General features: G+C 49.3%; 1 protein-coding gene across 7 annotated transcripts in view; it reads left to right on the top strand.

The window, feature by feature from the left end:
• The first annotated feature begins 1,155 nt into the window (after window positions 1-1,155).
• Window positions 1,156-25,871, top strand: part of GAD1 (glutamate decarboxylase 1) — a 44,238-nt gene continuing 19,522 nt past the window's right edge. For 4 of the 7 annotated variants that reach the window (XM_054548675.2, XM_024242965.3, XM_054548677.2 and 1 more), the window contains exons 1-6: window positions 1,246-1,378; window positions 2,863-3,007; window positions 6,414-6,476; window positions 13,958-14,116; window positions 15,433-15,675; window positions 21,030-21,120. In XM_054548675.2, the coding sequence (XP_054404650.1) occupies window positions 2,926-3,007; window positions 6,414-6,476; window positions 13,958-14,116; window positions 15,433-15,675; window positions 21,030-21,120 (638 nt within the window). In that variant the 5' untranslated portion in view covers window positions 1,246-1,378; window positions 2,863-2,925. 7 annotated transcript variants of the gene reach the window in all.

The following is a 25,871-nucleotide window of genomic DNA, read 5'->3' on the forward strand; positions in this document are numbered from 1 at the left end:
CTACACGGTGTCACCCAGACACGCACAGACATCAACTTTTTTGCCCTAAAGAAAAAGAAACTGGGGGAGAAGAAAGGGGAGAACTTAAACTAGTGACAGGGCGGTGAGGGAAGGCATGAAGAGGCAGGCCGGCGCGTAACCGCCTGGCCAGCAGCTCCAGGTGTGGGCTCCGCTCGGGCGCTGGAGGAGAGACCCGGGAGCTCAGGGCCGCTCGGTCTCTGGGCTCTTGGCGCCCTCTGGTGGGAATTTCTCTATCAACGCATTTTTAAGGCGAGGGGCTTTTCCCAACGCAGCGGTTCTTTTAACTACGCCTAAATATTGCAAAGGGAGAATCCTTAAAGCGCGTGAAATCGAAGGGGGAGTGGGCCAGAGCAAGGGGGGCTGGTCTGCCCCTCCCGGGGCACCTCTGTGCTCGGGTTCCCCATGCGCGTGCAGCGGCGCTCTTGCGTGTCATGAACCTTCAGACGTGATTAATCAGGAGGCCTTCTTTTCCCATCACCAAGAGGGCCAAAGCGAGGAGCGAGCGCATAGCGAAAGGGACGCGGGGTCCTTTTCTCTGCCGGTGGCACTGGGTAGCTGTGGCCAGGTGTGGTACTTTGATGAGGCCCCGGGCTGGATGAGGAAACTGTAATTCCTCCATGGTCTGAGAGGGCTCCCCTCATTTCTGCCTCCTTTGCTGTTACAAAAATCCCAGCTCGGTAGAGAGCCAACGAGGACACGACTCAAAGCGCGCTTTCGCTCAAGGAAGCATCGCAGGGTCACAGATCTGGGGGAACCCCGGGGAAAAGGACTGAGGCAAAGCCGCCGCTCGTCTCCTACAAGATATGGGAGGGGGAGGGGAAATGGGAGAGGGGAAAGGAGGGGAGGGAAGAAGAAACGCTCAAAAAGGCAGAATTCTTCGTAGGAATTATCTTTTCCCTCCTCTCACCCGACAGCCTTCCTATTTCCAAAGGAAAAAAAAAGCGTGTTGAGTACATTCTGGATTACTCATAAGACCTTTTTTTTTTTTCCTTCCGGGCACAAAACCGTGAGCTGGATTTATAATCGCCCTATAAAGCTCCAGAGGCGGTCAGGCACCTGCAGAGGAGCCCCGCAGCTCCACCGACGAGCTGCCCCCGCGAGCAACGGCCTCGTGATTTCCCCGCCGATCCGGTCCCCGCCTCCCCACTCTGCCCCCGCCTACCCCGAAGCAGTGCAGCCGCCTCTCCGAATCTCTCTCTTCTCCTGGCACTCGCGTGCGAGACGGAACTAGCGAGAACGAGGAAGCAGCTGGAGGTGACGCCGGGCAGATTACGCCTGTCAGGGCCGAGTCGAGCGGATCGCTAGGCGCTGTGCAGAGGAAAGGCAGGAGTGCCCGGCTCGCTGTCGCCGAGCCGAGGTGGGTAAGCGAGCGACCACCTGGACTTCCCAGCGCCCAACCGTGGCTTTTCAGCCAGGTCCTCTCCGCCCGCGGCTTCTCAACCAACCCCATCCCCAGCGCCGGCCACCCAACCTCCCGAAATGAGTGCTTCCTGCCAGCCCTAGTCCCTGCTCTCCACGGGTGCACTGCGCAGGGACCCCCCCCTCCCCGCCCTCGTCACTCTTCTTATCCCTGCCCTCCGGATTCACGCCCCGGGGACGCACGGAGGCTGAGGCTCTAGTTGAAGTGGGGCAAGAGCGATTTTCCCTTGAGCTTCCATGCTGCGAGCGCCTGTCCTTCCAAAGGGCGCCTGGGCAGCAGTAGCCGAAGGCGCTACTAGGAACGGTAACCTGTTACTCTCCCAGCGGCCGTAGTCGACCCGCTGCCCGAGTTGCTGTGCGAGTGCGCCCGCGGGGCTAGGTATGAGGTCGGAGGGAGGGTGTGGAGGCGATGGCCGGTGGGCGCTTCTCTGTGGGGTCTTCGATCTACCCAGATTAGCCCGCACTCTCTCTGTCCCGGGGCCTTCGGGCGCCATCGCGCCAGCGCCGAGAGTCAAGCAGGGGCGCCGCGCAAGATCTTTGTCCGCCGCCTCCTGCGCGCTGCGCGCAAGTTCGTTTCCCCGGTGACGTTCCCCATTCTTACTTACCCCACCCTCTCTGGATCTGTACCGCGAGAAATCTGGGGTCCTCAGGGGGCTAGGTAGAGGAGAAACGCTGAAACCGGACCGAAACCTCGCCCTAGGCTTAGCGATGGCTAAAAACCGGCTGGGATAAGAGGGAGACAAGCAAGGTTCCGACTCGCTGCTTTCTGGCTGTCTGGAGTGCAAGGTGACTGTGGTTCTTCTCTGGCCAAGTCCGAGGGAGAACGTAAAGATATGGGCCTTTTTCCCCCTCTCACCTTGTCTCACCAAAGTCCCCAGTCCCCGGAGCAGTTAGCCTCTTTCTTTCCAGGGAATTAGCCAGACACAACAAAGGGAACCAGACACCGAACCAGACATGCCCGCCCCGTGCGCCCTCCCCCCGCTGGCCCACACGCCGGCTGCTGAGTGCCCAATGGGGCTTGTAGCGGCTCGGCTGGAAAATCGCTCACTGAGCGCTCCCCTGTGCTCCTAGCCCAGTCCCCCACACCCCTGCGTCTTGTACTGGCCTTGGACCCCCTCCCCGACCCCGACCCCGACCCCGCCTCGTCTCGGCGCTTCACTCCAGGTCGCGCTGATGCACCGCCAGACTCGAGAGCGGCCCAGGGCTACGCTCCCCGCGCCCCAGTACCGGAGCTAGCGCGCACGTCTCCTCCGCTGCCCCCACCCCTGCGCACCCCTACCAGGCAGGCTCGCTGCCCTTCCTCCCTCTTGTCTCTCCAGAGCCGGATCTTCAAGGGGAGCCTCCACGCCCCCGGCTGCTCAGTCCCTCCGGTGTGCAGGACCCCGGAAGTCCTCCCCGCACAGCTCTCGCTTCTCTTTGCAGCTTGTTTCTGCGCCGGACCAGTCGAGGACCCCGGACAGTAGAGGCCCCGGGACGACCGAGCTGATGGCGTCTTCGACCCCATCTTCGTCCGCAACCTCCTCGAACGCGGGAGCGGACCCCAATACCACTAACCTGCGCCCCACAAGTAGGTCCCGCCCCAATTTTCTATCAAATGAACTGCAGGGAAGATGGGGGCGCTGGGACGTCGGGAGGCTGAGCTGGCGGAAAGGGAAGGGGGAGCGCGGAGATGATGGAGGCTGGGAAATAAATGGGGCTCTGACCCCGTCCCTGCCAGAGGTCATTCGGCTGTCAGGGACGCTAGGTGACTCCCAGAGCACCGGAGAGCGAGGACCACGCAAAGTCCGAGCAGCGGCGATCGTTGAGGGCTTCGCGGCGGAGGAGGGGCGCGCAGCCAGACTGTCGTTTTTATTCTGTTGTGTGTGGTTTCTTTGCTCCGTGGGACGACAGGGGTCAGGGCAGGGGGCGGAATGAAGAGCTAGGAGCCCCAGCAGGAATAAGAGTTTTCAGTCCCTGGCTTTCGTTGAGCCAAGATCTGACCTCCTCCTTTCCCCCTGCGCTGTGTTCAAAGTCTATAATCAGCGGAAATTTCGACGTTAATTGCAGCTTTTAGAAAACTCAAGGTCCCTAATTGCTCCAAATTTGCATCAAGCTATTGACGAGTTAGGGAGAAGTCAGGGGCGGGAAAGGTGCATAAAACTGAGACTGAGCCTTGACATTTCATACAATTAATTACATCTCAGAGACATAAATAAATAAATAGGGGAGTGGGCAGCATCCTGAGTGGCAAGAGATGGGGAACGGGGAGGGGGCAAGAAGATTTATCATAGAGAGGAGAGAGCACCTCTCTCCTTATCCCAGGCAAGAGATCTGTCAGGAGGTGACACGTCCCGAAAAAAGAGAAAGAAAAGAGACACCAGATAAAAGAGGGGGGAGGATTTATGCTTCCCTGTCTTAAGTGCGACAGGCTCCTCAACCCATTTCCAGAATCTGTCTTTAATTTTATTTCCTACCTCTGTAAAGGCTTGAGATGAGAAAATTGTTTTTCTTTTTCCTTGTTGGAGTGAAGAAGTGTCTCCTGACCCCATCCCCCTAAAAAAAAACTATCAGCTTCAGACTGTAAGTGTTCCTGCTCCCCCCTTTATTTATTTTGTTTCTGAGATGTAATTAATTATATGAATTTCCAGAATTTGTATACAGAAAGGGCTTAAGAAGGATAGTGTGGTTACAGGGAGTTCTTATTGATGTGCTTTTATGGCACTTTATATTTGAGAAAATAAGTATCCTCATCAATGAAGTAGGGATTATTACCGGAAAGCCCCTTTAGACGCTGGCATTGGCTCCCGGGCAGGAGGTCTTGTGTTAAGTCCTCAGGTCTCATTCCAATTTCCTTTGCAGCTCCCTCTTCCCGCCACCCAGGAGGGATACAATTACCCACACAACAAAGAGGGCCTCGGGAGAGTCGCCAGCCCTGGTAGCATATGAACCAGGCACCGGCATTGGAGCTGGCTAGGGCAGGGCGGGAGGAACGCGAGGCCTGCGCGCCTTTGTGTGTTGCTTTCGCCTTGATGGATTTCTTTTCTGACGCTTTCCACATTTCCCGCCCCCTTTTGCCGCCTGGGGGTGGGGGTGGGGGGTTAGCAGGCAGTTGTGTTAATTTACCCTCCACTCCCGGCGCCCTTACTTCCCGTGGCCGCCAGTCGCTGGCGCAAATGCCAAGTCACAGGTAGGAGACCCAACAGAGGCGATGACCTGAATCCGCAAGTGGCCTGGTTCGCCTGGAAGCTACCAAAGTGAAGGCAAGAGAGCCGGGGACCCTGATGTAAAACAGCGAGCAGCACGTGTCCCAGGCACACTGTTGCGGACCCTTAGCCTAGCTATGGCATCGCACCCCAGGCTTCAAAGGCGCGCTGGGCGCTCTATCCACTCTCACCCTCCCTTGCAGACAATACCTTTGCCCGCCCAGCTAGCTCCACTTCTCTGCCCCTTTAGAGTCTCCTGGGAGGTGGCCTTAGTGCAGGCAACCTTAGGCACTCTCTTGTTCCAGCAACCCTTGGGTGGGGCTTGGAGCCCTCCTTGTCCTCAACCACTAGGTCTTCCCGACCCTTGCTACATCAAAGGGGCTCTCTCGCTTGCTCTCCCCGTCTCTCTTTCCCTTTCTTTCATTGCAACCCCCAATTTTGAAAGGCAGTGCAATGTGTCTGAACTCCAACTTCCCTGCTGAGTGACCTTGGAAAACTCATGTAACCTCTCTGAGCCTCGATGTTTTTTCTTTGTCAAATGACTTTTAGATCAACACTCCTGCGAGTTTCACAGGACTGTTAGGAGAATTAGATGAGACGATGTTTAAAGTGAAAGCACTTTATCAGGTCCAAATAGCTCATTATCCGCCAGGTATTATTAGGGTTTTGCTTTTGCACTGATTTCCTGTCTGTCACTGGAACTCCATCTGTGACATGTCTCACCGACGTCAGGCTGTTTCTTCTCCCCGCTGGGGCTCTGTTGTGCCTCGGGTTTAATGGATGTCACTCTCCTTATCGCCTCCAACACTTGTGCGAAGCTGGAGGCACCAGTCAGGGTAGGGTAAGCGAGTGCTTGGAGAGCTTTGCTTTGAGAGATTGGAAGGGGATTTCATGCTGGGCTCACCACACCAGTCCGCTTGGGGGCTTAGCGGGGATGGGGCTGCTTTCCACGCTTCTTGCTGGAAGTTGAACACCGAAGGCAGCAGGTAGACCTTGAGGGGTTTGAGAACAGCCTGGAAAAGAAGGAAAATCCAGCAGCACCTCCACCCTCAGTTGTAACTCAGAGGAAAGGTGCTTGATTCCATTTACCTTTGCCTGCTCCATACCCAAGATGTCAGAGGGAAGGGTTAATGAGGGGCAGGTTGGAAAGAGGGGCCAGGGATGAGGACCTGAGGCGCACTATTGTCTTCCCCACTCCCCGGTCTGACTGAAGAGCAGCCATGCGAGCCCGATGATCTAGTCAAATACTATTTTTCACCCAATTAATTCTTGAACTCTTCCGCGACCCCATTTCATGCCAGTTTATTTTAAGCTGCCACTAGGCTGGAGACCCGCCAAGAAATTATGAGACGTTTCGGTCCCAGATGCCTGTGTTCCCTTTCTGGGCTGCTGTGGTCGCCCTTTGAGTCTGCGGGACCTGGCCAGTGGGTGTTGGGCAGCTCTATCGGAGCCTGGCTCTTTGCGTGTGGGTCAGCCTTCACCCAACTCCGACCCCACCTCCGGGGCTGCCGGGCGGGGGTCGCTTGGGGGCTCGGAGGGGCGCCGGGTGCCCCGCCTCTCAGAGACACCGTTCTATATTTGAAGCCAGAAGCAGGAAGGGAGTATGATGGGGGCTTAGAGGATATGCCTGTCGGCTCACAGATTTGGCTCCTAGCTCCTTTCAGGAAGTAGCTTTTAATGAAGAGCTCTGGCAAAGACCTCATCCTCCCCCAAGAAAACCATTGCCCTCCACCCATTTCCCCACGGTCGGAGCCTCTCTGACCGAACCTCTCTCCCTCTCTCTCGTCCTAGCGTACGATACCTGGTGCGGCGTGGCCCATGGATGCACCAGAAAACTGGGGCTCAAGATCTGCGGTAAGTGACAGGACCCACTGGGGCCCGGCTGGGAGGCGCGGCGCGCGGACCTCTGGGGCTTGGGAGACTGGGACGCAAGCGGAGGGGGATCCGGGCTCTTGGGTCTGATTTTCTAACGTAATTACAGCCAGGACAGCCAGCGACCATGCTCCCCTACAGGCCCTGACCCTCCTCTGCCCACCCCAGACCTGGTCCCCAGGGGTCTTTTTCTCTGGAGTCCCCAATCCCCAAGACCCCGTGGAGCGAACGCCGGGTGCCCTGCCTGGGCGCAGAAGCGGGAGGAAAGCGCCCCCGCGCTGCAACCCCGCTTTCCTAGCCCCGCGCGCAAGCAGCTCCCACCCGGTGCCGTGCACTCTGCCCGCGCGTCCCAAAGGTCGCGTAGAAAAGGTGAACTGATCTGGCTTGCTGGAGAGCAGACCAAAGGCGCGTGTATCTGCCTAAAGCTGTAGCTGACACGTCTCCCCCATCCCCTACATCATCGCCTACCCCTCACTCGCACCTCCACTCGCGCAGTGGAGTCGCATTGAAAGTGGTGTCTCCACCTTGAGGGGTTTCGCCCTGAGATGTCATAACGGATTCAAGTTTCTTTCTTTGGGGCCTCGGAGGCTAAAGAAAAGGATTGCCTGGAGCCCACCGTGGCCTGCCTGAGGGAGGCACGAGGGTTTGCCTGGCGCATCCTTGAAAGCTAGGAGGGAAGGGAAGGGGACGAGCAGGCACGAGGAGCCGCAGGGGGCGAAAGAACCGGGAAGGAAGAAAATAGATCAGGGAGCTGGAGAGGAGAAAGAACTGCTCTCTGGAGACAGGAGGGTCTGAAATGAAAATGCCTAAAGGATGTTATTTTTTTAAAGGAAAAAGGGAGATTTGTTTGAAGGGACACAGCTGAGTGACTCTGGCTGAACAATGAGGACTTGCTTTCCTTGCTACATTTCACCGACTAAAATTCTCTAGCCTTATCGGGCCAGAAAATACGGATGTCCCTGGGCAGAGGTTGGAGAGGCGGGGGAAGATTAACGAGGGGCTTATTAAAGAGCCGTCCGTCAGCTGCTGCGCGCGGGAGATAGCGGCAGAGCAGGCACGGGACACGCCCTCCCTCCCCACCCCCAGCCCCGGAGCGCCAGAGCCGCCCGCCGCCTGGGTGCTCTCTGCACCTGCTCGTCCCAGCCTCCGTGGGTCCTGGAGCGAGGGCGGTGGCAGTTTGCAGTCAGAGCAGAGTAGCCGCTTTGGGGAACTACTCCCTTCCCCGCTTGGCCGCGCCACGCCCTCCCTGCGTTTCTGGGGCTCTGTCCTCTAGACCCTGGGACTCGGCGTTTAGGGAGGAAGGGGTGCTCGATTCCTAGACCCAGCCATTTTCCACCGAAAGCCCAGCCCTGCCGCCGGGCGGCCTTGGGGTTTTGCCTTCTCCCCAGCGCGGGACGCCCGTGGGGCGAGGCCAGGGCTACATCCCTGTGCTGGGGCAGCCGGCGGCCTCTGATCTTTGTTCTATAAATAGCCCCGTCCCACTCCCACCCCCACCCCCACCTCCACCCCCACCCTGCCGCCATTCTGGGCTTAATGGCCCGTTTCGCGCCAGGTCTCTTCAGCGGCCGCAGCGCTCGGCTTCTGCAGCCGTCATTGTCATGCAGCCAGCCGGGCAGGCAGAACTGAGCGAGCCCCGGGCAGCCGAGGACAGGGTAGGGGCAGGCTCTGGGTGAGGGCTCCTTACCCGCGGCGCCTGGCCTGCTGAGGGTGGGGGGCAGCCCTCATTCACCCCCATCCTGCCCCCTGCTGTCCCCTGCTCCTCTGGCTGCAGGCGCTCCACTTCCACGGGAATAAAAGGTCTAAGTGCTTCTTATGGGGACATACCCGACGAGTTCAGAAAGGGTAAAGAGGCGGGAAAGAGTGGGGCTTCGCTGGGTCCGGAAATAGGGAACCCGGAGTTGGCCTCACCTCCCCCTCCCCCACTGTCAGCCAAAGCTAGGAGGGAGAGCTCTTGGGGGCTACAGTCCTCAGTTTCCTCCCTGTGTCTGCTCCCCACAACCCACGGTAGTCTGTTGAGGAGAAATTCCCTTGGGCTAAAATGCCCTGCTTTTCGGGCCACAGGTTAGGAGGCTTCCCATTAGGTTTGATTCTGAAAGAAAACAAAACACCAAGATTTATTTTCCACACCTTGAGACAACTTTGGCTTTCCATTTTAATCTAGTGGAGGCAGAGTGCAGTCTTTGGTGTTGGCCCTGGGTCCACAGCTCCCTGCCTGCCTACGTACACACACACACACACACATACACACGTGCGTGCACACACACACACACACCCCTCCCTTCATCCCTGGAGGGATGGACCTGGAGGGTTCCTTCTTGACTTGACAGCATCCAGGTTGGTTTACCCTTTCACATTAAGAGAGCAGAGGAACTCATGGTCCTCTTCCCACTTCCAAACCCACTGCCCTGGATGACTCTCAGAAGCACCCTCAGTGCCTTGCCAAAATTCAACCCTCACCCACTCTCCCCTTGCCCTTCCCCAAAAGCCACAGAATGAGGCTGCAAGGAAGGCCCTGGGCCCCACTAGTGGTAGGTACCCTTAGCTCTGGAGGCAGAATCCCCCAGGGAGAGTAATCAGCTAGAAGAAACCCATGGTCTTGCCAAGAGCTGGAGAGTGCTGCAGGCATGGTGGCATGATCTAAATACGATGAGTTGCAGGGATCCCTAAGTTCTGGCTCTGGGCTCTGCTAACTTCCCAGGGTGTCCTTGGGCTGCCATCACTTATCTCTTGCTGCCAACTATAGCCCCTGAGCTGTTTTATGTAGCCTACACTGTGTGTGTGTGTGTGTGTGTGTGTGTGTGTGTGTGTGTGTGTAATTTTGTATCAAGTGCCAAACCTTAAAAATAGAGAGATTTCAAGTGCTCTCTTTTTCTGGTTTCTCTTGAAAAAACTTGGGGATGGGCAATGGGGAGGGAAACATGGCAGGTGCTGTTAGCCCAAGAAAATCAGAAAAAGAAGTCATGGTGGCTCACATCTGTAATCCCAACACTTTGGGAGGCCAAGGTGGTAGGATCATTTGAGGCCAGGAGTTTGAGACTAGCCTGAGCAGCATAGGGAGACCCCATCTCTACAAAAACTTTAAAAAAATTAGCCAGGTGTGGTGGCCACATAGCTGCAGTCCTAGCTACTCAGGAGGATGAGGCAGGAGGATCGCTTGAGCCCAGGAGTTTGAAATTACAATGAGCTATGATGGTGCCACTACACTCCAGTCTGGACAACAGCAATAGAGTATGACCCTGTCTCAAAAACAAATGAACAAATGAAAAAGAGCCCCTTCGTCTATGCATATGCAATTCCATGCCATAGCTTGGTGAACAGAGAATGTGCTGGGCTTCAGCTCCCACGTGCCCTGTTGGCCACAGGTGCTTATGCCATGCACAGCTCAAAGCCCCACTTGGCAACAACTGGCTGGAGCCAGGTGCTTTCTAGCTACACATACATGTGCACACATGCACACACACATACACATACACACTCTCTCACTTGGCCCCATAAGGCTTTGAGTTTGGCAGCTGGGGTGAGGAACCTGCAGCAGGAGCTCCCCTCAGCTCAGAGGTGGAGCCGTGACTTTTTCTCCCCTTGCGGCTGGCCAGTGTGCTAGCACCCAACCAAACACAACTGCAGCTTTGCCTCTCCTTTGCTTTCCTCTTTGCCTCTAAGAATGTAGAGCTCTGTGACCAGTTACCCACAGGTTTAAACTAGGTCCTTGAAGCTGGGGTGTAGAGCAAGAGGGAGTACACTCGGCTTCATTCTCTGGGACCCCTTCTTACAGGACCCCTTGCTAGCCAGGGAGATTGTCAAGGCACTGACCTCCAGGTCATCCACCACCTCTTCATCCTTGGAGAAGCAGTTCCTTCCAGGGCCTCTCAGAGCCAAGGGAGGCCTGGATCACCTACCTTTCTGAGGATCCCAGTATTTTAGAAAACAAACACCTTCCTAAACAAAGTGAAAGACATGACAATATATATTATATGTTTATATTAGCAAATTAATTGTTTTACAGTAAATTATAATGCAGTGTAAGTGTGCTATTCATAAAATAATTACAGGATTTAGAGAGGATTCTGATTCTTAGTACATTACTGGAAGTGCAGCCCAAGGAATGGGATGCAGGTTTAAAGCTGCGTCGTAGGGCCAGGCGTGGTGGCTCGCACCTGTAATCCCAGCACTTTGGGAGGCCGAGACAGGTGGATCACCCGAGGTCAGGAGTTTGAGACCAGCCTGACCAACATGGCGAAAACCCCGTCTCTACTAAAAATACAAAAATTAGCCGGACGTGGTGGTGGGCACCTGTAATCCCAACTACTTGGGAGGCTGAGGCAGGAGAATCACTTGAACTCGGGAGATGGAGGTTGTGATGAGCCAAGATCATGCCACTGCACTCCAGCCTGGGTGATAGAGCGAGACTCCGTCTCAAAAAAAACAAAACAAAACAAAAAAAACTGTGGCATAATGATCGTTTCTCAGCCTCATCAGGGCACCTCTGGGAGAGCCTGTGTCAAAACCTCAAGCCGAGTTTCTGCTTCCTGCAGCTGCCCAGAGGGAAGGGGCTTCAAGGTGGGGAGACTCAGGGAGTGAGTCAGAAGCCTAACCAGATGTCGGGGACAACAGAGTGGGGGTTCAGCTGGGCAGGACCTCACTGCATGAGGCCACATGGGTTTAGTCTTTCAAGTCTGGCAAATTCCACAGCTCAATGTTCTGGGACGAGAGGAGCAGTCTCAGAGCTCAGGTGCCATCTGATCCTGCATCCCTCTGGCAAATGAGTGCTGGCTCCTGGTTCTGGACTTTGAGGATTTGGAGGAGGAATTCAGGAAGTAGGCAAAGAGATATGGAAAAGGATACAAACCCCATCTTTATACCCAAGTGTGGAGCTCTATTATAGTGTATTTCCCCCCGTCTCATGTCCTTTGGGCTTTAGTGATAAATGTAAAAGGTGCTGGGAGCAACAAAAAGCTTGGTGGCTCTGCTTTCCCATTCTTCCCTCCAGAAATAGCCCCTGACTCCCTTGTGTGGGAGGATTCTAATCACCGCAGCCTTCCCATGCATCCCTCCTTCTCCCACCCATCACAGCTGAATTGTAGTCCTGGGAAGCAAAGCTGAATTCTCCAGATTAACTTGCCTTTTTGCACCTCTTGGGACTTTCTTCCAAGTCTGCCTTGTGACACATGTGACTCCCCAAGGATCTTGGTATTTACAGAGACAGCTTTGGGGTCACCAAGAAGCTTAGAACTTTTTTCCTCTTTTCAGTACACTGCATTTTGGGCTAAGACTGAGGCTGAATTGAAGGAGGAGAAGCCAAGGGAAAGAGCAGACGTGTGGGCCAGGAGCCCCACAGGGGATGGTGGAGATGTGGAGGGAGTGTGCTCCACGCTGGCAGGTTCTCCTGCCCTTTTGGCTCAACCCTCCTTCCCCATTTGCTGCCGAAGTTTGTCCTGCTCACCTCGGGCAGGAGAACTTTCCACTCCCTCCGAGGGGCAGAGGTGAGGCACTGAGAATCCCACCCTGGGCTCAGATCCCTCCTGTCATCTCTGTGGAGTTCTTGGATGACTAGTTTTATTCCAGCATTGGTCACCATCTGCCAGGCTTGTAGGCTCCTGGAGGGCAGGAGATCTGTCTCACTAGCTTTATCGGTCCCCAATCCTAGATGCTTAGCAAAGTGTTTTTGTACAACAGGTGCTCAATAAGTACTTATAGAATTAAATGGCAACACACATAAGATTGAAGCTTTTTTTTTGTCTCGCAATACCTTTATTCAAGGAGAGGGGGTGGTGCAAGAAAAGCTGCATTCAGGTTTGCATTCAGAAAAATACCACTTATGTTCAACCCTGTGAGCATTACCTGGTGCTGGAGGAAAGTGTCTGCCCGAATCCTCTGTGTTGGACCGCATTCCTTCTCCTTCTGCCATCCTCACCCCTCCTCCTTCTGCTGTCATCCCTCTGCTGTCCTCACCCTCCTCCCTCCGCAGTCCTCACCTTCCTCCCTCTGCTGTCTTCATCCCCTTCCCTCTGCTGTCCTCATCCTCCTCCTCTGCTGTCCTCACCCTCCTCCCTCTGCTGTCCTCACCCTCCTCCCTCTGCTGTCCTCACCCTCCTCCCTCTGCTGTCCTCACCCCTCCTCTCTGCTGTCCTCACCCCTCCTCTCTCTGCTGTCCTCACCCCTCCTCTCTCTGCTGTCCTCACCCCTCCTCTTCCCTCTGCTGTCCTCACCTCTTCTCCCTCTGCTGTCCTCGCCCTCCTCCCTCTGCTGTCCTCACCCTCCTCTCTCTGCTGTCCTCACCCTCCTCCCTCTGCTGTCCTCACCCTCTTCCCTCTGCTGTCCTCATCATCTTTCCTCTGCTGTCCTCATCTTCCTCCCTCTGCTGTCCTCATCCCCTTCCCTCTGCTGTCTCCACCCTCCTCCCTCTGCTGTCCTCACCCCTCCTCTTCCCTCTGCTGTCCTCGCTGTCCTCCCTCTGCTGTCCTTGATCTTCTCCCTCTGCTGTCCTTACTCTCCTCCCTCTGCTGTCCTCACCCTCCTGTCTCTGCTGTCCTCACCCTCCTCCTCTGCTGTCCTCACCCCTCCTCTTCCCTCTGTTGTCCTTGCCCTCCTCCCTCTGCTGTCCTCACCCTCCTCCCTCTGCTGTCCTCACCCTCCTTCTCTGTTGTCTTCACACTCCTCCTCTGTTGTCCACACCCTCCTCCCTCTGCTGTCCTCGCCCTCCTCCCTCTGCTGTCCTCACCCTCCTCCCTCTGCTGTCCTCACACCTCCTCTTCCCTCTGCTGTCCTCGCCCGCCTCCCTCTGCTGTCCTCACCCCTCCTCTTCCCTCTGCCGTCCTCACCTCTCCTCCCTCTGCTGTCCTCGTCTTCCTCCCTCTGCGGTCCTTGCTCTCCTCCCTCTGTGGTCCTCACTTTCCTTCCTCTGCTGTCCTCACCCCTCCTCATCCCTCTGCTGTCCTCATCTCTCCTCCCTCTGCTATCCTCATCCTCCTCCCTCAGCTGTCCTCACCTCTCCTCCTCCCTCTGCTGTCCTCACCCTCCTCCCTCAGCTGTCCTCACCTCTCCTCCTCCCCCTGCTGTTCTCTCCCCTCCTCCTTCTGGTTATACAGCCCATAAACAGTGCTGGCAGCATCTTCTCTGATTGTGTCCCCTCCTTTAAAGCCCTATCCTGGGGCTGGTCACTGGAGTGGAAGCTGTCCAACTTACTTAATTGTGAGTTCACTGTCACATTCAGAGAGGAGAACGGGCTTCACTTACTGTTTTTCTCTCTTGCATGACTGGGTCTCTGCCACTGATGACACTTGGCACTGCCCCCCTCCCTGCCTGAAGGCGAGCAGTGCCACAGCCACTGTATTTAAAACACAGACACTCACTTCTTTTCTCAGGAGAAAGAAGAGCCCTGCTTGGAGAGTTAATTCGCTCTGCAGCTGACCCTCAGGGGCTGGGCAGTTTGCAGCACTCTCTCTGACCAGCTTCTTGTGCCATAGGCTTCTTGCAAAGGACCAACAGCCTGGAAGAGAAGAGTCGCCTTGTGAGTGCCTTCAAGGAGAGGCAGTCCTCCAAGAACCTGCTTTCCTGTGAAAACAGCGACCGGGATGCCCGCTTCCGGCGCACAGAGACAGACTTCTCCAATCTGTTTGCTAGAGGTAGCCCCTGCCCCACTCCCTTCCCATGCTAGCCAGTAGATTTCTTATTTGAGTTTCTTGACTTTTTCCTGGAATTTTACTTCTTTTATCAAGAAATGTCATTATTCTCTCTGAACCCACATGAAACTGCTTTTGTGACTTTGGGGGAATATAATTGACTCCCTCCCTCCCTGCTGCCCAGGTCTCCATCATTTTGGAAACTGGATGAAGGCAGTCAATAAAAGTCAACTCTAAGGACACTCGAGGGAACAAATATGGATTCATAGACTCTCAGAGTCGAAGGAACCTTGCATATAAGAAAATCTAATGATTTCCTTAATAACATTTATCCTGGAAGATTGGCCACACACATACACACAAAATCACACTATGGGAAGTTGCATGCTGAGCCTCATAACCAACGAGTGTCCTGGAACTTGTTTTCCTTTCAGAGATGTTTCACTAACCCCTGCTGCCCTACAACTCTCATCTCAGGAGGTGCTTTACCAGTCTCTCCCAAACAGCTCACAGGTAGATCCACTGCCATCCCCTTCCGTGAACTTCCCACAGTGCCACAGAAGGCAGACCAGAGTATTAAACAATATGTCCCTAAAACCCTGGAGCTAACCCAGGGAGTCACAGAGAGTATCGTGCACAGCTGCACAGCCTGCCTGTGAGCTACAGAATTGGGCCCCTACAGCTTTTTTCCCTGCCTAACCCCTAGCTTGACTACTGCAGAGCCTGTCATCCAAAGTCATCTCTGGATATCTCAGAGTCCAGGCCCAAAAGGGTGGGGTCAAGAAAGAGGCAGGGGTTCCCTGTCTCACCTTCTTGAGCCCCATCTTCCAGCTCCAGTTTCCTGTCTAAGGATACCACCAAGGACCACCCTCTTCAGGGGGAACCTCAGCCTCTACCCACAGAGGCCTTACCCTCTGATGCCAACAGACCAAGCACATCACAACACCTAACCAGATGGACAGGGACACACCTGGTCCCAGGGGAGCACGACAGATGCCCCCTCCATCACACTCCTCACAGGTGCCCATTCAACCTGCAGATGACAACCGCAGTCGCAGGTTTTTCACGGCGTCTCAGAGCACTTCATTCCATGTCTGAGCAGCCTGTCAGAAAGGCTGTGAACTCCCAGGAAGCATGTGCAAAACTTCTGTGTATGTGCATTTTTCTGGGGATGTGGCGTGTCAGATTCTCAGTGCACATACCTATCCCAGAATGAAATCAGGCCTATACAGATAGCATGGTTAATATTAGGGGTCTCTGGACTGAAGAAATCTAGATATGAGTCAGGTGATAACCATTCATTGCTCTCCTCAATTCAGATCTGCTTCCGGCTAAGAACGGGGAAGAGCAAACCGTGCAATTCCTCCTGGAAGTGGTGGACATACTCCTCAACTATGTCCGCAAGACATTTGATCGCTCCACCAAGGTGCTGGACTTCCATCACCCACACCAGTTGCTGGAAGGCATGGAGGGCTTCAACTTGGAGCTCTCTGACCACCCCGAGTCCCTGGAGCAGATCCTGGTTGACTGCAGAGACACCTTGAAGTATGGAGTTCGCACAGGTAAGGCGGAGAGTCGGGTAGACAGGTGGTGGCAACTTTGCCCTCCATCTCACCCTTGCCAGTTGTGAGGATATCAAACTTGTGTTGGAGGAAAAACACAGCCCTGGTGAGAGAAGGCAGCAAAGTACCCAGTGACCACAAGAACAAGCTTGGGCAGTAACAGTTGGTGGAGGGACCCGACCCAGGCAAAAGTTCATCAGCATATATCATGGTAAAAGTAGATAAAAAAGATACAAATGCTTGGTGCTAGGTCAAGTTCTGTATAAAGAGTTTTCATTCTGGCCAAGCGCAATGGCTCATGCCTATAATGCCAGCACTTTGGGAGGCCAAGGTGGGCAGAACACTTGAGCTCAGGAGTTCGAGACCAGCCTGGGCAACATGGTGAAACCTTATCTCTACATATATATATATATGTTTATATATATATGAAAATGAGCTGGGCATGTTGGTGTGCACCTGTAGTCCCAGCTATTCAGGAGGCTGAGGCCAAGAGGCAGAGGCTGCAGTGAGCCAAGATCGTGCCACTGTACTCCAGCCCGGGCAACAGATCGGGACCCTATCTCAAAAAAAAGAATTTTCATTCTTGGATTTAGGCTATTCACAACCTAAAGAGAGCAGAATGACCATCCTCTGCTTCTTTTCTTGCCTCCATTTTCAGGTCTATTTCATTCTGATAAATCCTGCCCTTGCCTGTCCCTGACACTGGGGAGAATTGGGCTATTTCCCCTCCCTTTCTGTATTAGTTTCCTAGGAATGCCATTATAAATGACCACAATTCGGATGGCTCAAAACAATAGAAATTTGTTCTCTCACGGTTCTGGAGGCTAGGAGTTTAAAATCAAGGTGCTGGCTATGCTGTCTCTGATGGCTGTTGGAGAGGATCCACCCTTGCCTCTACTAGCTTCCAGGTGTTGTGGATATTCCTTGGCATTTGTTGGCTTGTAGATGCATCCCTCCAACCTCTGCCTTCACTTCACATGGCCTTTTTCCTGTGTGCATGTCCAAATTTCCCTCTCCTCATAAGAATGCCAGTCATTGGATTAAGGCCCACCCCAATCCAGCATGACCTCATCTTAACATGATGACATCCGCAAAGACCTGATTTCCAAATAAGGTCACATTCACAGGAACCAGGGATTAGGACTTGAACACATCTTTTTGAGGAACACAATTCAACCCATGACACCTTTTACTGGCTAGGCCAAAAAGACACATGCACACATGCACAGGCATACACACACACACACACACACACACACACACACACACACACATGCCTTCTCATTCTACTGCAACTTCTGGAACTTAGGACACTCTGAGTCACCAAATTCTATTTCCAATGGGAGTCCTTGAGGATGTCCTCTTGCCTCCTTTTCATGTTCCAGGAGCCCTCTCTAATCAGCAATCCTCATCAAAGCAGTTGCTTTCCAATTGCCTCAAGTTCAAGGACTTTGGGGCCTCTGTCTGAGATGCTTAGAAACAGCTCAGACTGCGGAGTAAGCCCAGGAGTGACGCAGTGGTTTCTTCTCTTCTCCCTATAACTCTCTCCACACTACAGTCTGGCTTTCCTGAGCTCTCAGGCAGACAGATCTAGAAGAATTGACAGTCCCTAGCATAGTTGCCACCACAGGGGAAGCCCCAAGGCCACAACTGGCAATCCTGTGTTCTTTCTTCTTCTTTGTCTCTCCTTCTTTATTTTCCCTCTCATTCTTCCTCGTCATTTGAAGATAGATTTAAGACTGAGACTAGGAGGCTGTGGTGATAGAGCTGAGTAAGACTATTGAATGTCAAAATCAAAGTGTTATAATGAAATAATGATGCTGGCCAAAGACGCTTTTTAAAATGAGGAATCCCAGAGAGCTGCTGAGGTCTGCCAGCACCACTGGAATAAGTGTAGCTTCATTAAATGACTGCTGGATACACAAAACTCAATTATATGTACAAAATTTATGTTGTTTGATTTTTAAAGCAAAGCACTCTATCAATTTACATTTAGTTACTTCTCATCTTGGCCATATGGCTAATATACTCCTGATTGAAAACAAATAGTGTTATTTGGCTGCATTTTAAAAAGAGTCAGAATTCCCCATGTATGTTTAGCTTGACTTGCTTTGGGGTGATATTTTGAACTTTGCCAGTTTGCTCTACATGCGCTTTCTCAGAGAGATGAGAACTACATCATTTTATTATGAAAGCCCAGAATGGTGTTGTCCCTCAAATAAAAATATCTGATTTTGTCATAATATAATCTAATATTATCTACAAAACCAAAGCATCTTGCGGTCAGAGAAAGCACTGATGGGCCTGGCCTTGTGGCCCACGCTCGTGATCCCATCACGTTGGCAGGCTGGCAGGTGGATCACGTGAGCTCAGGAGTTCAAGACTAACCTGGGCAAAACCCCATCTCTACCAAAAATACAAAAATTAGCTGAGCGTGGTAGTGTGCACCTGTGATCCCAGCTACTCTGGAGGCTGAAGTGGGAGGATCACTTGAGCCCGGGAGGTGGAGGTTGCAGTGAGCTGAGATCGCACCACTGCACCACTCCAGCCTGGGTGACAGAAGGACCCTGTTTCAAAAAAAAAAAAAAAAAAAAAAAAGCAGAGAGAGAGAAAGCATTGACTTTTATTAGTCCAGTGTATGAACCCACTTAGGTACTTAGCCTGCACACATTCATTTTTGTTCCTCAGAGTTGCTTCTTGGGGCAGATATTTGTCTTTACAGAGTTCACAGTCTTCCAAGCAATGTGAAACCTCCTGCTATATCTCAGGATTTTGGCCCTGATAAAAGCATGCTGTTGCTGCCGTGTCAAAACAGCTCCTGGTTGCTGATGTGGAATTTAAGCATAGATAAGGAGCAATAGGGTAAACCCCACGGGTAGCTACACACAGTAGAAAGTATTTTTTCAAGGATATTAATGCATTAATAGGCTCAGCCAAAATAATGAATTGGATTTTAATGGTGAAAACATACTGATCCGGGTATAGTCTGTGAAGAGATGATGGCATTTAGAAATTTCTCTATAAATTAATAAAAGACTTCTTTTAAAAAATGAACCAGCCTATAGAGATTTCCCATGAACTAACAGGCACCAGTCAGCCTTCAGCCACAGCAGCTACTTAAGTGATTTGTAGATATGCTGGACTCTCTTCGTTGTTCTTTTTAAAACTTTTTTTTATGGAAAATTTTAAACTTATACAAAAGTAGAATCCTATAATGAACTCTATATACTAATGCCCTGCTTTATTATCAGCTTTTACCTGTACCGCCATCCACTCCCCATCACCTACATTACATGAAAGCAAATCCCCAACATAATATTACTGTATCCATAAATATTCATTCTTTTTTTTTTTTTTTTTTTTGAGATGGAGTTTCAGTCTTGTTGCCCAAGCTGGAGTGGAATGTAGTGGCATGATCTCGGCTCACTGCAACCTCCCCTCTTGGGTTCAAGCGATTCCCCTGCCTCAGCCTCCTGAGAAGCTGGGATTATAGGTGCACGCCACCATGGCTGGCTAATTTTTGTATTTTTTTAGTAGAGACGGGGTTTCACCATGTTGGCCAGGCTGGTCTCGAACTCCTGACTTCAGATGACCCACCCGCCTTGGCCTCCCAAAGTGTTGGGATTGCAGGCATGAGCCACCGCACCTGGCCCAATATTCATTCTTAAGAACTTTTTAAAAAAAATCCACAATGTCATTGTCATACCCTAAAAAAAAAATTATAGCTCCTTAATGAAATATTTAGTCAGTTTTCAAATTTCTATTGTATCATGAACATCATAAATGCTTTAATTTAGTTAAACTCATTTGAATCGGGATCCAAATAAGTTTTTTACATGCAGTTGTTTGCCATGTCTCCTAATCAAGAGATCTCCCCATCCAACTCTTCTTTTTTTCTTGTAGTTTATTTGTAGGAAAACTTTACTTTAAAAAATAATTCTTTCCTTCTCCTCCTACCTGAATTTAGGCCATGAGCCGCCCAGCACCATATCTATCATCTGTTATTTTCATCCAATATAGAGAATTGAAATTGAAATTGAAACTATTTCATTACTTAATAGAAATTCTGGTAGATATAAGATTTGGGGGCACAAGGTTGTCACCATAAGCTAAAAATAAGATTTTGAAGGACTTTGTGTCCTTTATATTTTAAAGGACAAAGAGATACTATTTCACTTTGTGTTAATCTCTCTTTATCCATCTTTTGTTTCTGCCAAGCTGTATGGTTTTGATACATTATCAAATAGTGTGATTGCATTTATTTACCATTCAGTCTTGTCTTAAAATGAAGTGTTATTGTTAAAAGTTTTTAAATGGATATTGCATATATATTTTAATGACTTTCAATACAATGTGTTGTTTCAAAAGACCTCAGATTCTGTTGGCAATGAGCAAAGTAGAGTAACATGGAATCATTTAACTATCTAGGATAGTCCACATGAATATCTAGAATATGGCCCCATACTTAAACTAAGTTTACTAGTTATGCTTCTTTTAGTTTTCTCTAAAAACCAGTATTATTTTGTGAGGGCTCTTAAGATGCAGAGATTGGTATCTTCTGATATAAGAAGTCATAGTCCAGATGTTCTGAATCACATCTAGGGAAGAATAGAGATTCTCAGAGAGGAGAGTTAGACCAGGAACATTCTAACACTAGCTCTGTGACCGTTTTTGGTTTTTTTTTTCAGAAGCAAAGGCAATTTCCACTGGAAACACAGCAGTCAGCATATCTTTCTAACACCAGTTCCCAGCCACACGTCCCTAGATAATCTATTGCGTTGACTCCTTCCTGACAGCTGAGCCAAGCCTGCTGATGTGGAGTTGAGTTTTCCGTTGAATGCCAAGTTGGCAAAAACTTGGCAACAATCCTGAATTTGCTGAGAGCAAAGCCTGTTAAAGCATACTGTGGGTTGCACAGGGATTTAGAGTTACGTAGCAAAAGCAATTATTTCACCAACAACTGAATGAGTGAAATAGGCTGCCCATTTCACAGAGGAGAGCTAAGTTATCTCAGCCATAAATTTAATTTGAAGGTCATTTGACTATATATGTATTGGCAAAACACATCAAAACACAAAACACTGGAAAGCATGATTTGTTTCATGATACTGGATATTATTCTTTAAAAGCATGATGCTTTAGAAACATAGAAGTTTGAGGGACATCATGAATGTTAATGGTTGGTATAGGGTGGGTCAACCTGCCCTTCCTTCTTCAATATCCTTGAGCAGCCTTATTCGAGATATCACTGGGATGGAAGCCCCATCAGTGTGACCCACTGGGGCAGGCTGTTTGCCTTCAAGATAGGTTGAGAAATCTGCATTTTCCTTGATGCTTTTCTGTTTCCTACCCAGGTCATCCTCGATTTTTCAACCAGCTCTCCACTGGATTGGATATTATTGGCCTAGCTGGAGAATGGCTGACATCAACGGCCAATACCAACATGTAAGTCTCATATGTTTTCATATAAGCAACCCTGATGTATGACTATGGCTTGTTGCTTTAAAAGTTCAATCCCAGTGGTTCTATTTTATTAAAGTTTCCCTGGTCATTTTTTCTCTTAAAATCTTTAGGTTTATCACAGTTCTGATTTAATGGTAAATACTTGATAAACTATTGTTGAATTTAATAATGGAATTTAAGAAAACCATGGTCATGAGAAATAATAACTCTAACTTCCAAAACGTAGTGTTGAAATTTCATGTTAAAAGACCCATTTTTCTTAATGGTGTATCTAAAGAGGTTATGTTTTGAGGTATGATCTTGGTTTTACCTTTTTCCACCCAAGCACATTGGTCCTTATCATTTAGGTCATGTTTCTTCCATAATTAAAGCAGCCATAAACCCACAAACCAATTTGATCAACCTATTGCTTAACTAAAAATTCTAAAACAAAATTCAGCTGGTACTGATACAGTATATATTCTTTTCAAAATAAGTGATTGTTTTTCTAAACGTGACATTTTTTTCATACATGTTTGTGTAGGCAAAGCCTTTCTTTGTTTTTAAGTTCTTGAAAATTTACACAAAACTGACTCTAAGGTCCTGTAGGGTATGGGGTACAAGTACTACCTGGGTAGTCTTAAAGCAATCATCCCAGATTTTCCTCCACATACATGTGCCCTCTTTTAAGAAAATGTCAGATTACTAATCGATGGAGGGCCATCAGAGTACTGCCTTTGCTCTCAACACTAATGACAATGTTTTACCAGTATCTATACATCCAGACAATGGCACTACATCCTATTAAAGTATCCAAAGGAAAATAACAAAACAAATATCTTATAATAATTTAAAAACAACTATATAAGAATTATATGGGTGTCCATCACTGTGGAAATATTCAGAAAATAGCCACTCACTTTTTAAGTTCATAGAAAAGTAGATTCCAAAAAATGAATTTAGGTAAAAGGGTAGTATTGCTTAAAATGAGAAAATCCATTTGATATCAAGATAGAATGTAAATTATTGAAGTTTAAGGTAGTCTGTTTTTCTTAAACTACTCTCAGCCAAAAAACCTGAAGGGCATTTAAAATTATATAGTGACCCATATGTATTCTAAAGCTGTTTAATGCTGTGACTCGAAATACTTAACTATATTCAGAAAAGTTTCTATTAATTAAGGATTCCTGTTTTCTTGGCTAATTTAAAACAACAGTGACAAATTTTAAAGAGCAAATGTGACAACTGAAGCCTCTGGTGGTAAAAAAGCATAAAAGATTAAACTGATTGAAAAACTAAAATGATTTTCATGCTCCCTGCTTGCAAGTCATGGTTAGCTTCACAGAGTGTCCATGTTGGGTCACTGAGATTTGGAAGGGCCAAGAGGAATACAGGTCAAAGATACAGTTGCTTGGAATTTGAACAAAAAGCTCCATTTAGCAATCTTTACTGTATTGTGATTTTTGAGATAAAAATATACCAGCCAGCACAGACATCATAGTAGAGTTAATTATAACTTGAGAAAAGACACTAATGTTTACTTGTAGTATCTAGCACTAAGGAACAATTTAAATTAGGAAATATAGTTGTTGTTTTTAACTCAACCATTTGGAAAGTAAGTGAGAAAAACAGAGTAAAAGATACATATCTATTAAAGTCCAAGTACCCATATTAATACAGGCACTGAATTTACTCAGCACCTTTAAGTATGTGTTCTGCAGGGCATTCAGCTGCTTTTTCCATGTATATATATGTCTCCAGTCTCAAGGTAAATACGGGACCTCCCCCCTTTCAACCGCTTATGACCAGATATTCCTAAACCAGAAAAATCCCGCAAATTCTTTTTTTGGCATATGTTCATAAAACCAAAGTCCCTTACTCTTCTCTTAGCTCAGCTGCAAAACAGTAAAATGTGTCCCAGCCATCTGAGGTCAAGGCCAATCCAACTAAATGACATGTAGTAATTGCAGCTGTACTGAATGGGAGATATTTATAAAATATGACCGATTCCAAGAGATCGATAGAGAAGGTTATTTAAAAGAGCAAGATAGTTTCTGTCAGTTCTAGAGACAAGGCATTGTCTGAAGGAGTAATAACTATTATCTAGAAATTGTTCTAAGCCAGTTCCCCTGGAAGATCATGAAATGTGGCAGCACTGTCAGGAGCTGAGGCAAAATTTGCTCCCTTGTGACAATTCCTTCTCCAATTGGGAACAGTGTTCAAAATAAGTCTGGGAAAGAATGGCAAAAGGATCTTTCTATGGCAGTGCAGGATTTATTTAGTGACAATGCCTGGTTTTTGGTCCTGTACTCTCATTGAGTTTAGGTGGCACCTGACATAGAAAATAAGAACTATGTTCCTCAGTCATAGCCTCTTTAAAAGAACGATCCAATAACCTGACTCAGGTGCAAAGTGCAAGGTGTCTGACAATTAGAATAGAAAGACCGTAGGTCGGGCGCGGTGGCTCACGCCTGTAATCCCAGCACTTTGGGAGGCCAAGGTGGATGGGTCACTTAAAATGGGAGTTCAAGGCCAGCCTGGCCAACATGGTGAAACTCCACGTCTACTAAAAACACAAAAATGAGCCGGGTGTGGTGGCGGGTGCCTGTAATCCCAGCTACTCAGGAGGCTGAGGCAGGAGAATCGCTTGAGCCTGGGAGGTAGAGGTTGCAGTGAGCTGAGACTATGCCACTGCACTCCAGCCTGGGCAACAGAACTAGACTCCATCTCAAAAAAAAAAAAAAAAAAAAATCTATGTCCATGCCTTTACACCTGCTTTTGCACACAGCTATGCAGTATATTCTTCTTCTAAGCAACGACCCAGTGAAGATCCAAAGAAAACTTCACAAATATGTAGTTGTCCAAGGCACATACAGCTCTTTTCTTCCAGAACAGGGCCACCAAGCACAATTGTGCAGGTTAAGCAGGGCCCGAGTGTAAACAACAGCCTGCCCTCAAACATCTAATGGCAATACATAATCTTAATGGCAAGATCTATCATAACCCTTTGCTATGAGGTTATGATTTCAAGCATCTAGCACTTTATTTTCATAGAAAATATCCAGGAGAAATTCTCTATGGGAGTTATTCATCATTTTACACCACCGGGCAGGTCATTAGAGAGGAGCCTGCAGTAAGCAGTTCTCGTTCGTCATGGAAAAGCAGCTGTGACATAGACTTGGAATTCTGGTTAAACACACTAACTCGGAGATCTTAAAACAAATCACTGAATTTCTCTGAACCTCAGTTTCCTCATCAGGAAAATGGAGGACAATAGTATCCATCCTACAGAGTGGTTCTGAAGACTAAAAATGGCTCCAGTCCTAAGTGCCTAGTGTATACAAGGTACAGTGTGTGCACCTAGGAAAGGCAACCAACACGCAGTCACTGTTGCTATTCGAGACCTTCCTGACTCTTTTACTTCTGTCCCTCTTCATCTAGACAGTAGAGTGTTTCCCTAAGCTCCCCTCAGCTATGTTACCTTTTAAGGAGAAGGTGTACTACCTGCCACATCTGTAAGGAGAAGTCAAGAGGAGTATCAGGATAGAGTCAGCATGGAAGATTATTTCTCTCATTAAAGAAGTTCCCAGTTTGACAGTCACCAGGGATCCAGATTTTGTGTGCCTTTCTAATCCCTATTGTAGCACATGGCTCCCATCCTCAAAGTTGCATTATGGTGCAGCCTGGCTGCTGGAGCTCCAGCCATCACTCCAGTGTTCCAGAACTCAGAAAGGAAGGGAGGGAGGGAGGAAGGGGAGGAAGGAAGGAAGGGAGGAAGGGAGGGAGGTGGGGAAGGGAGGGAGGGAGGGAGGGAGGGAAGGGCAAAAGAGACATACTCCTTTTTTATTTAAAAAAAAAACAAAAAACAAAAAAGCAACCTTCTCAGAAGTCTCACACATTTCCATTAAGCCTCTTTAGCCAGAACTTAGTCCAAGACCACACCAAAAAAGGGTAGAAAATATAGTCTTTGATCAGAGTGAACAGCAACCCTAAATAAAATTTAACAAAGCAAGGGAAAATTGATATGGCTAGCAACAAGCAGACTCTGCCACACAAGAACTACAGCTTGTTGACAGTCAATTTGCCTTCGCTCTGAGTGAACCCCTCTGGGAAGGTGAGTTGAACCACTGCAAAAGGGCTGACTCACTTCCCTACTCAGAATATAGACATGCTCAGAATGCTCCTCTAGTGTCACTCCATGAACGCCACCATCCTACTGTTTTAAATCTTTACTTCCAATCCCATGTTCTCATGCTTCAACCCAGAGCTTCTGGCAGGTTTAGTTTCTGGTTCTGACTCTGAAATGTAATCTTGTACTTCGACTTTAGCATCTAACCAGCTTCTTCTGAATTCATATTTGACCTTTGATCTCTTGACTTCATTTGCTTTCCTCAGTCATTTAGGAAAAGGGTACCCAACCTGGAGTCTAGGTTGCAAGAGAAGAATCTCCTATAGTTCTATACAAAATGATGTGCCTATCTTCATTTTTTACTTGGAGAGAAGGACTACAGATTTCCTAGGATTCCCAAAGGGATCTGTAATCCCAATTAGGTGAAGAACCACTGGGCACGGTGGCTCATGACTGTAATCTCAGAACTTTGGGAGGTGAAGGCGGGAGGATTGCTTGAGGCCAAGAATTGAAGACCAGCCTGGGCAACATAGTGAGACCTCCATCTCTACACAAAATAAAATAAATTTTAAAAATTGAAAATAAAAAATTTTAAAAAACTGTTTTGGTGAACTACAAGGCCTTC

Source organism: Pongo abelii, chromosome 11 (assembly GCF_028885655.2).
Source record: "Pongo abelii isolate AG06213 chromosome 11, NHGRI_mPonAbe1-v2.0_pri, whole genome shotgun sequence".
Classification (NCBI taxonomy): domain Eukaryota; kingdom Metazoa; phylum Chordata; class Mammalia; order Primates; family Hominidae; genus Pongo; species Pongo abelii.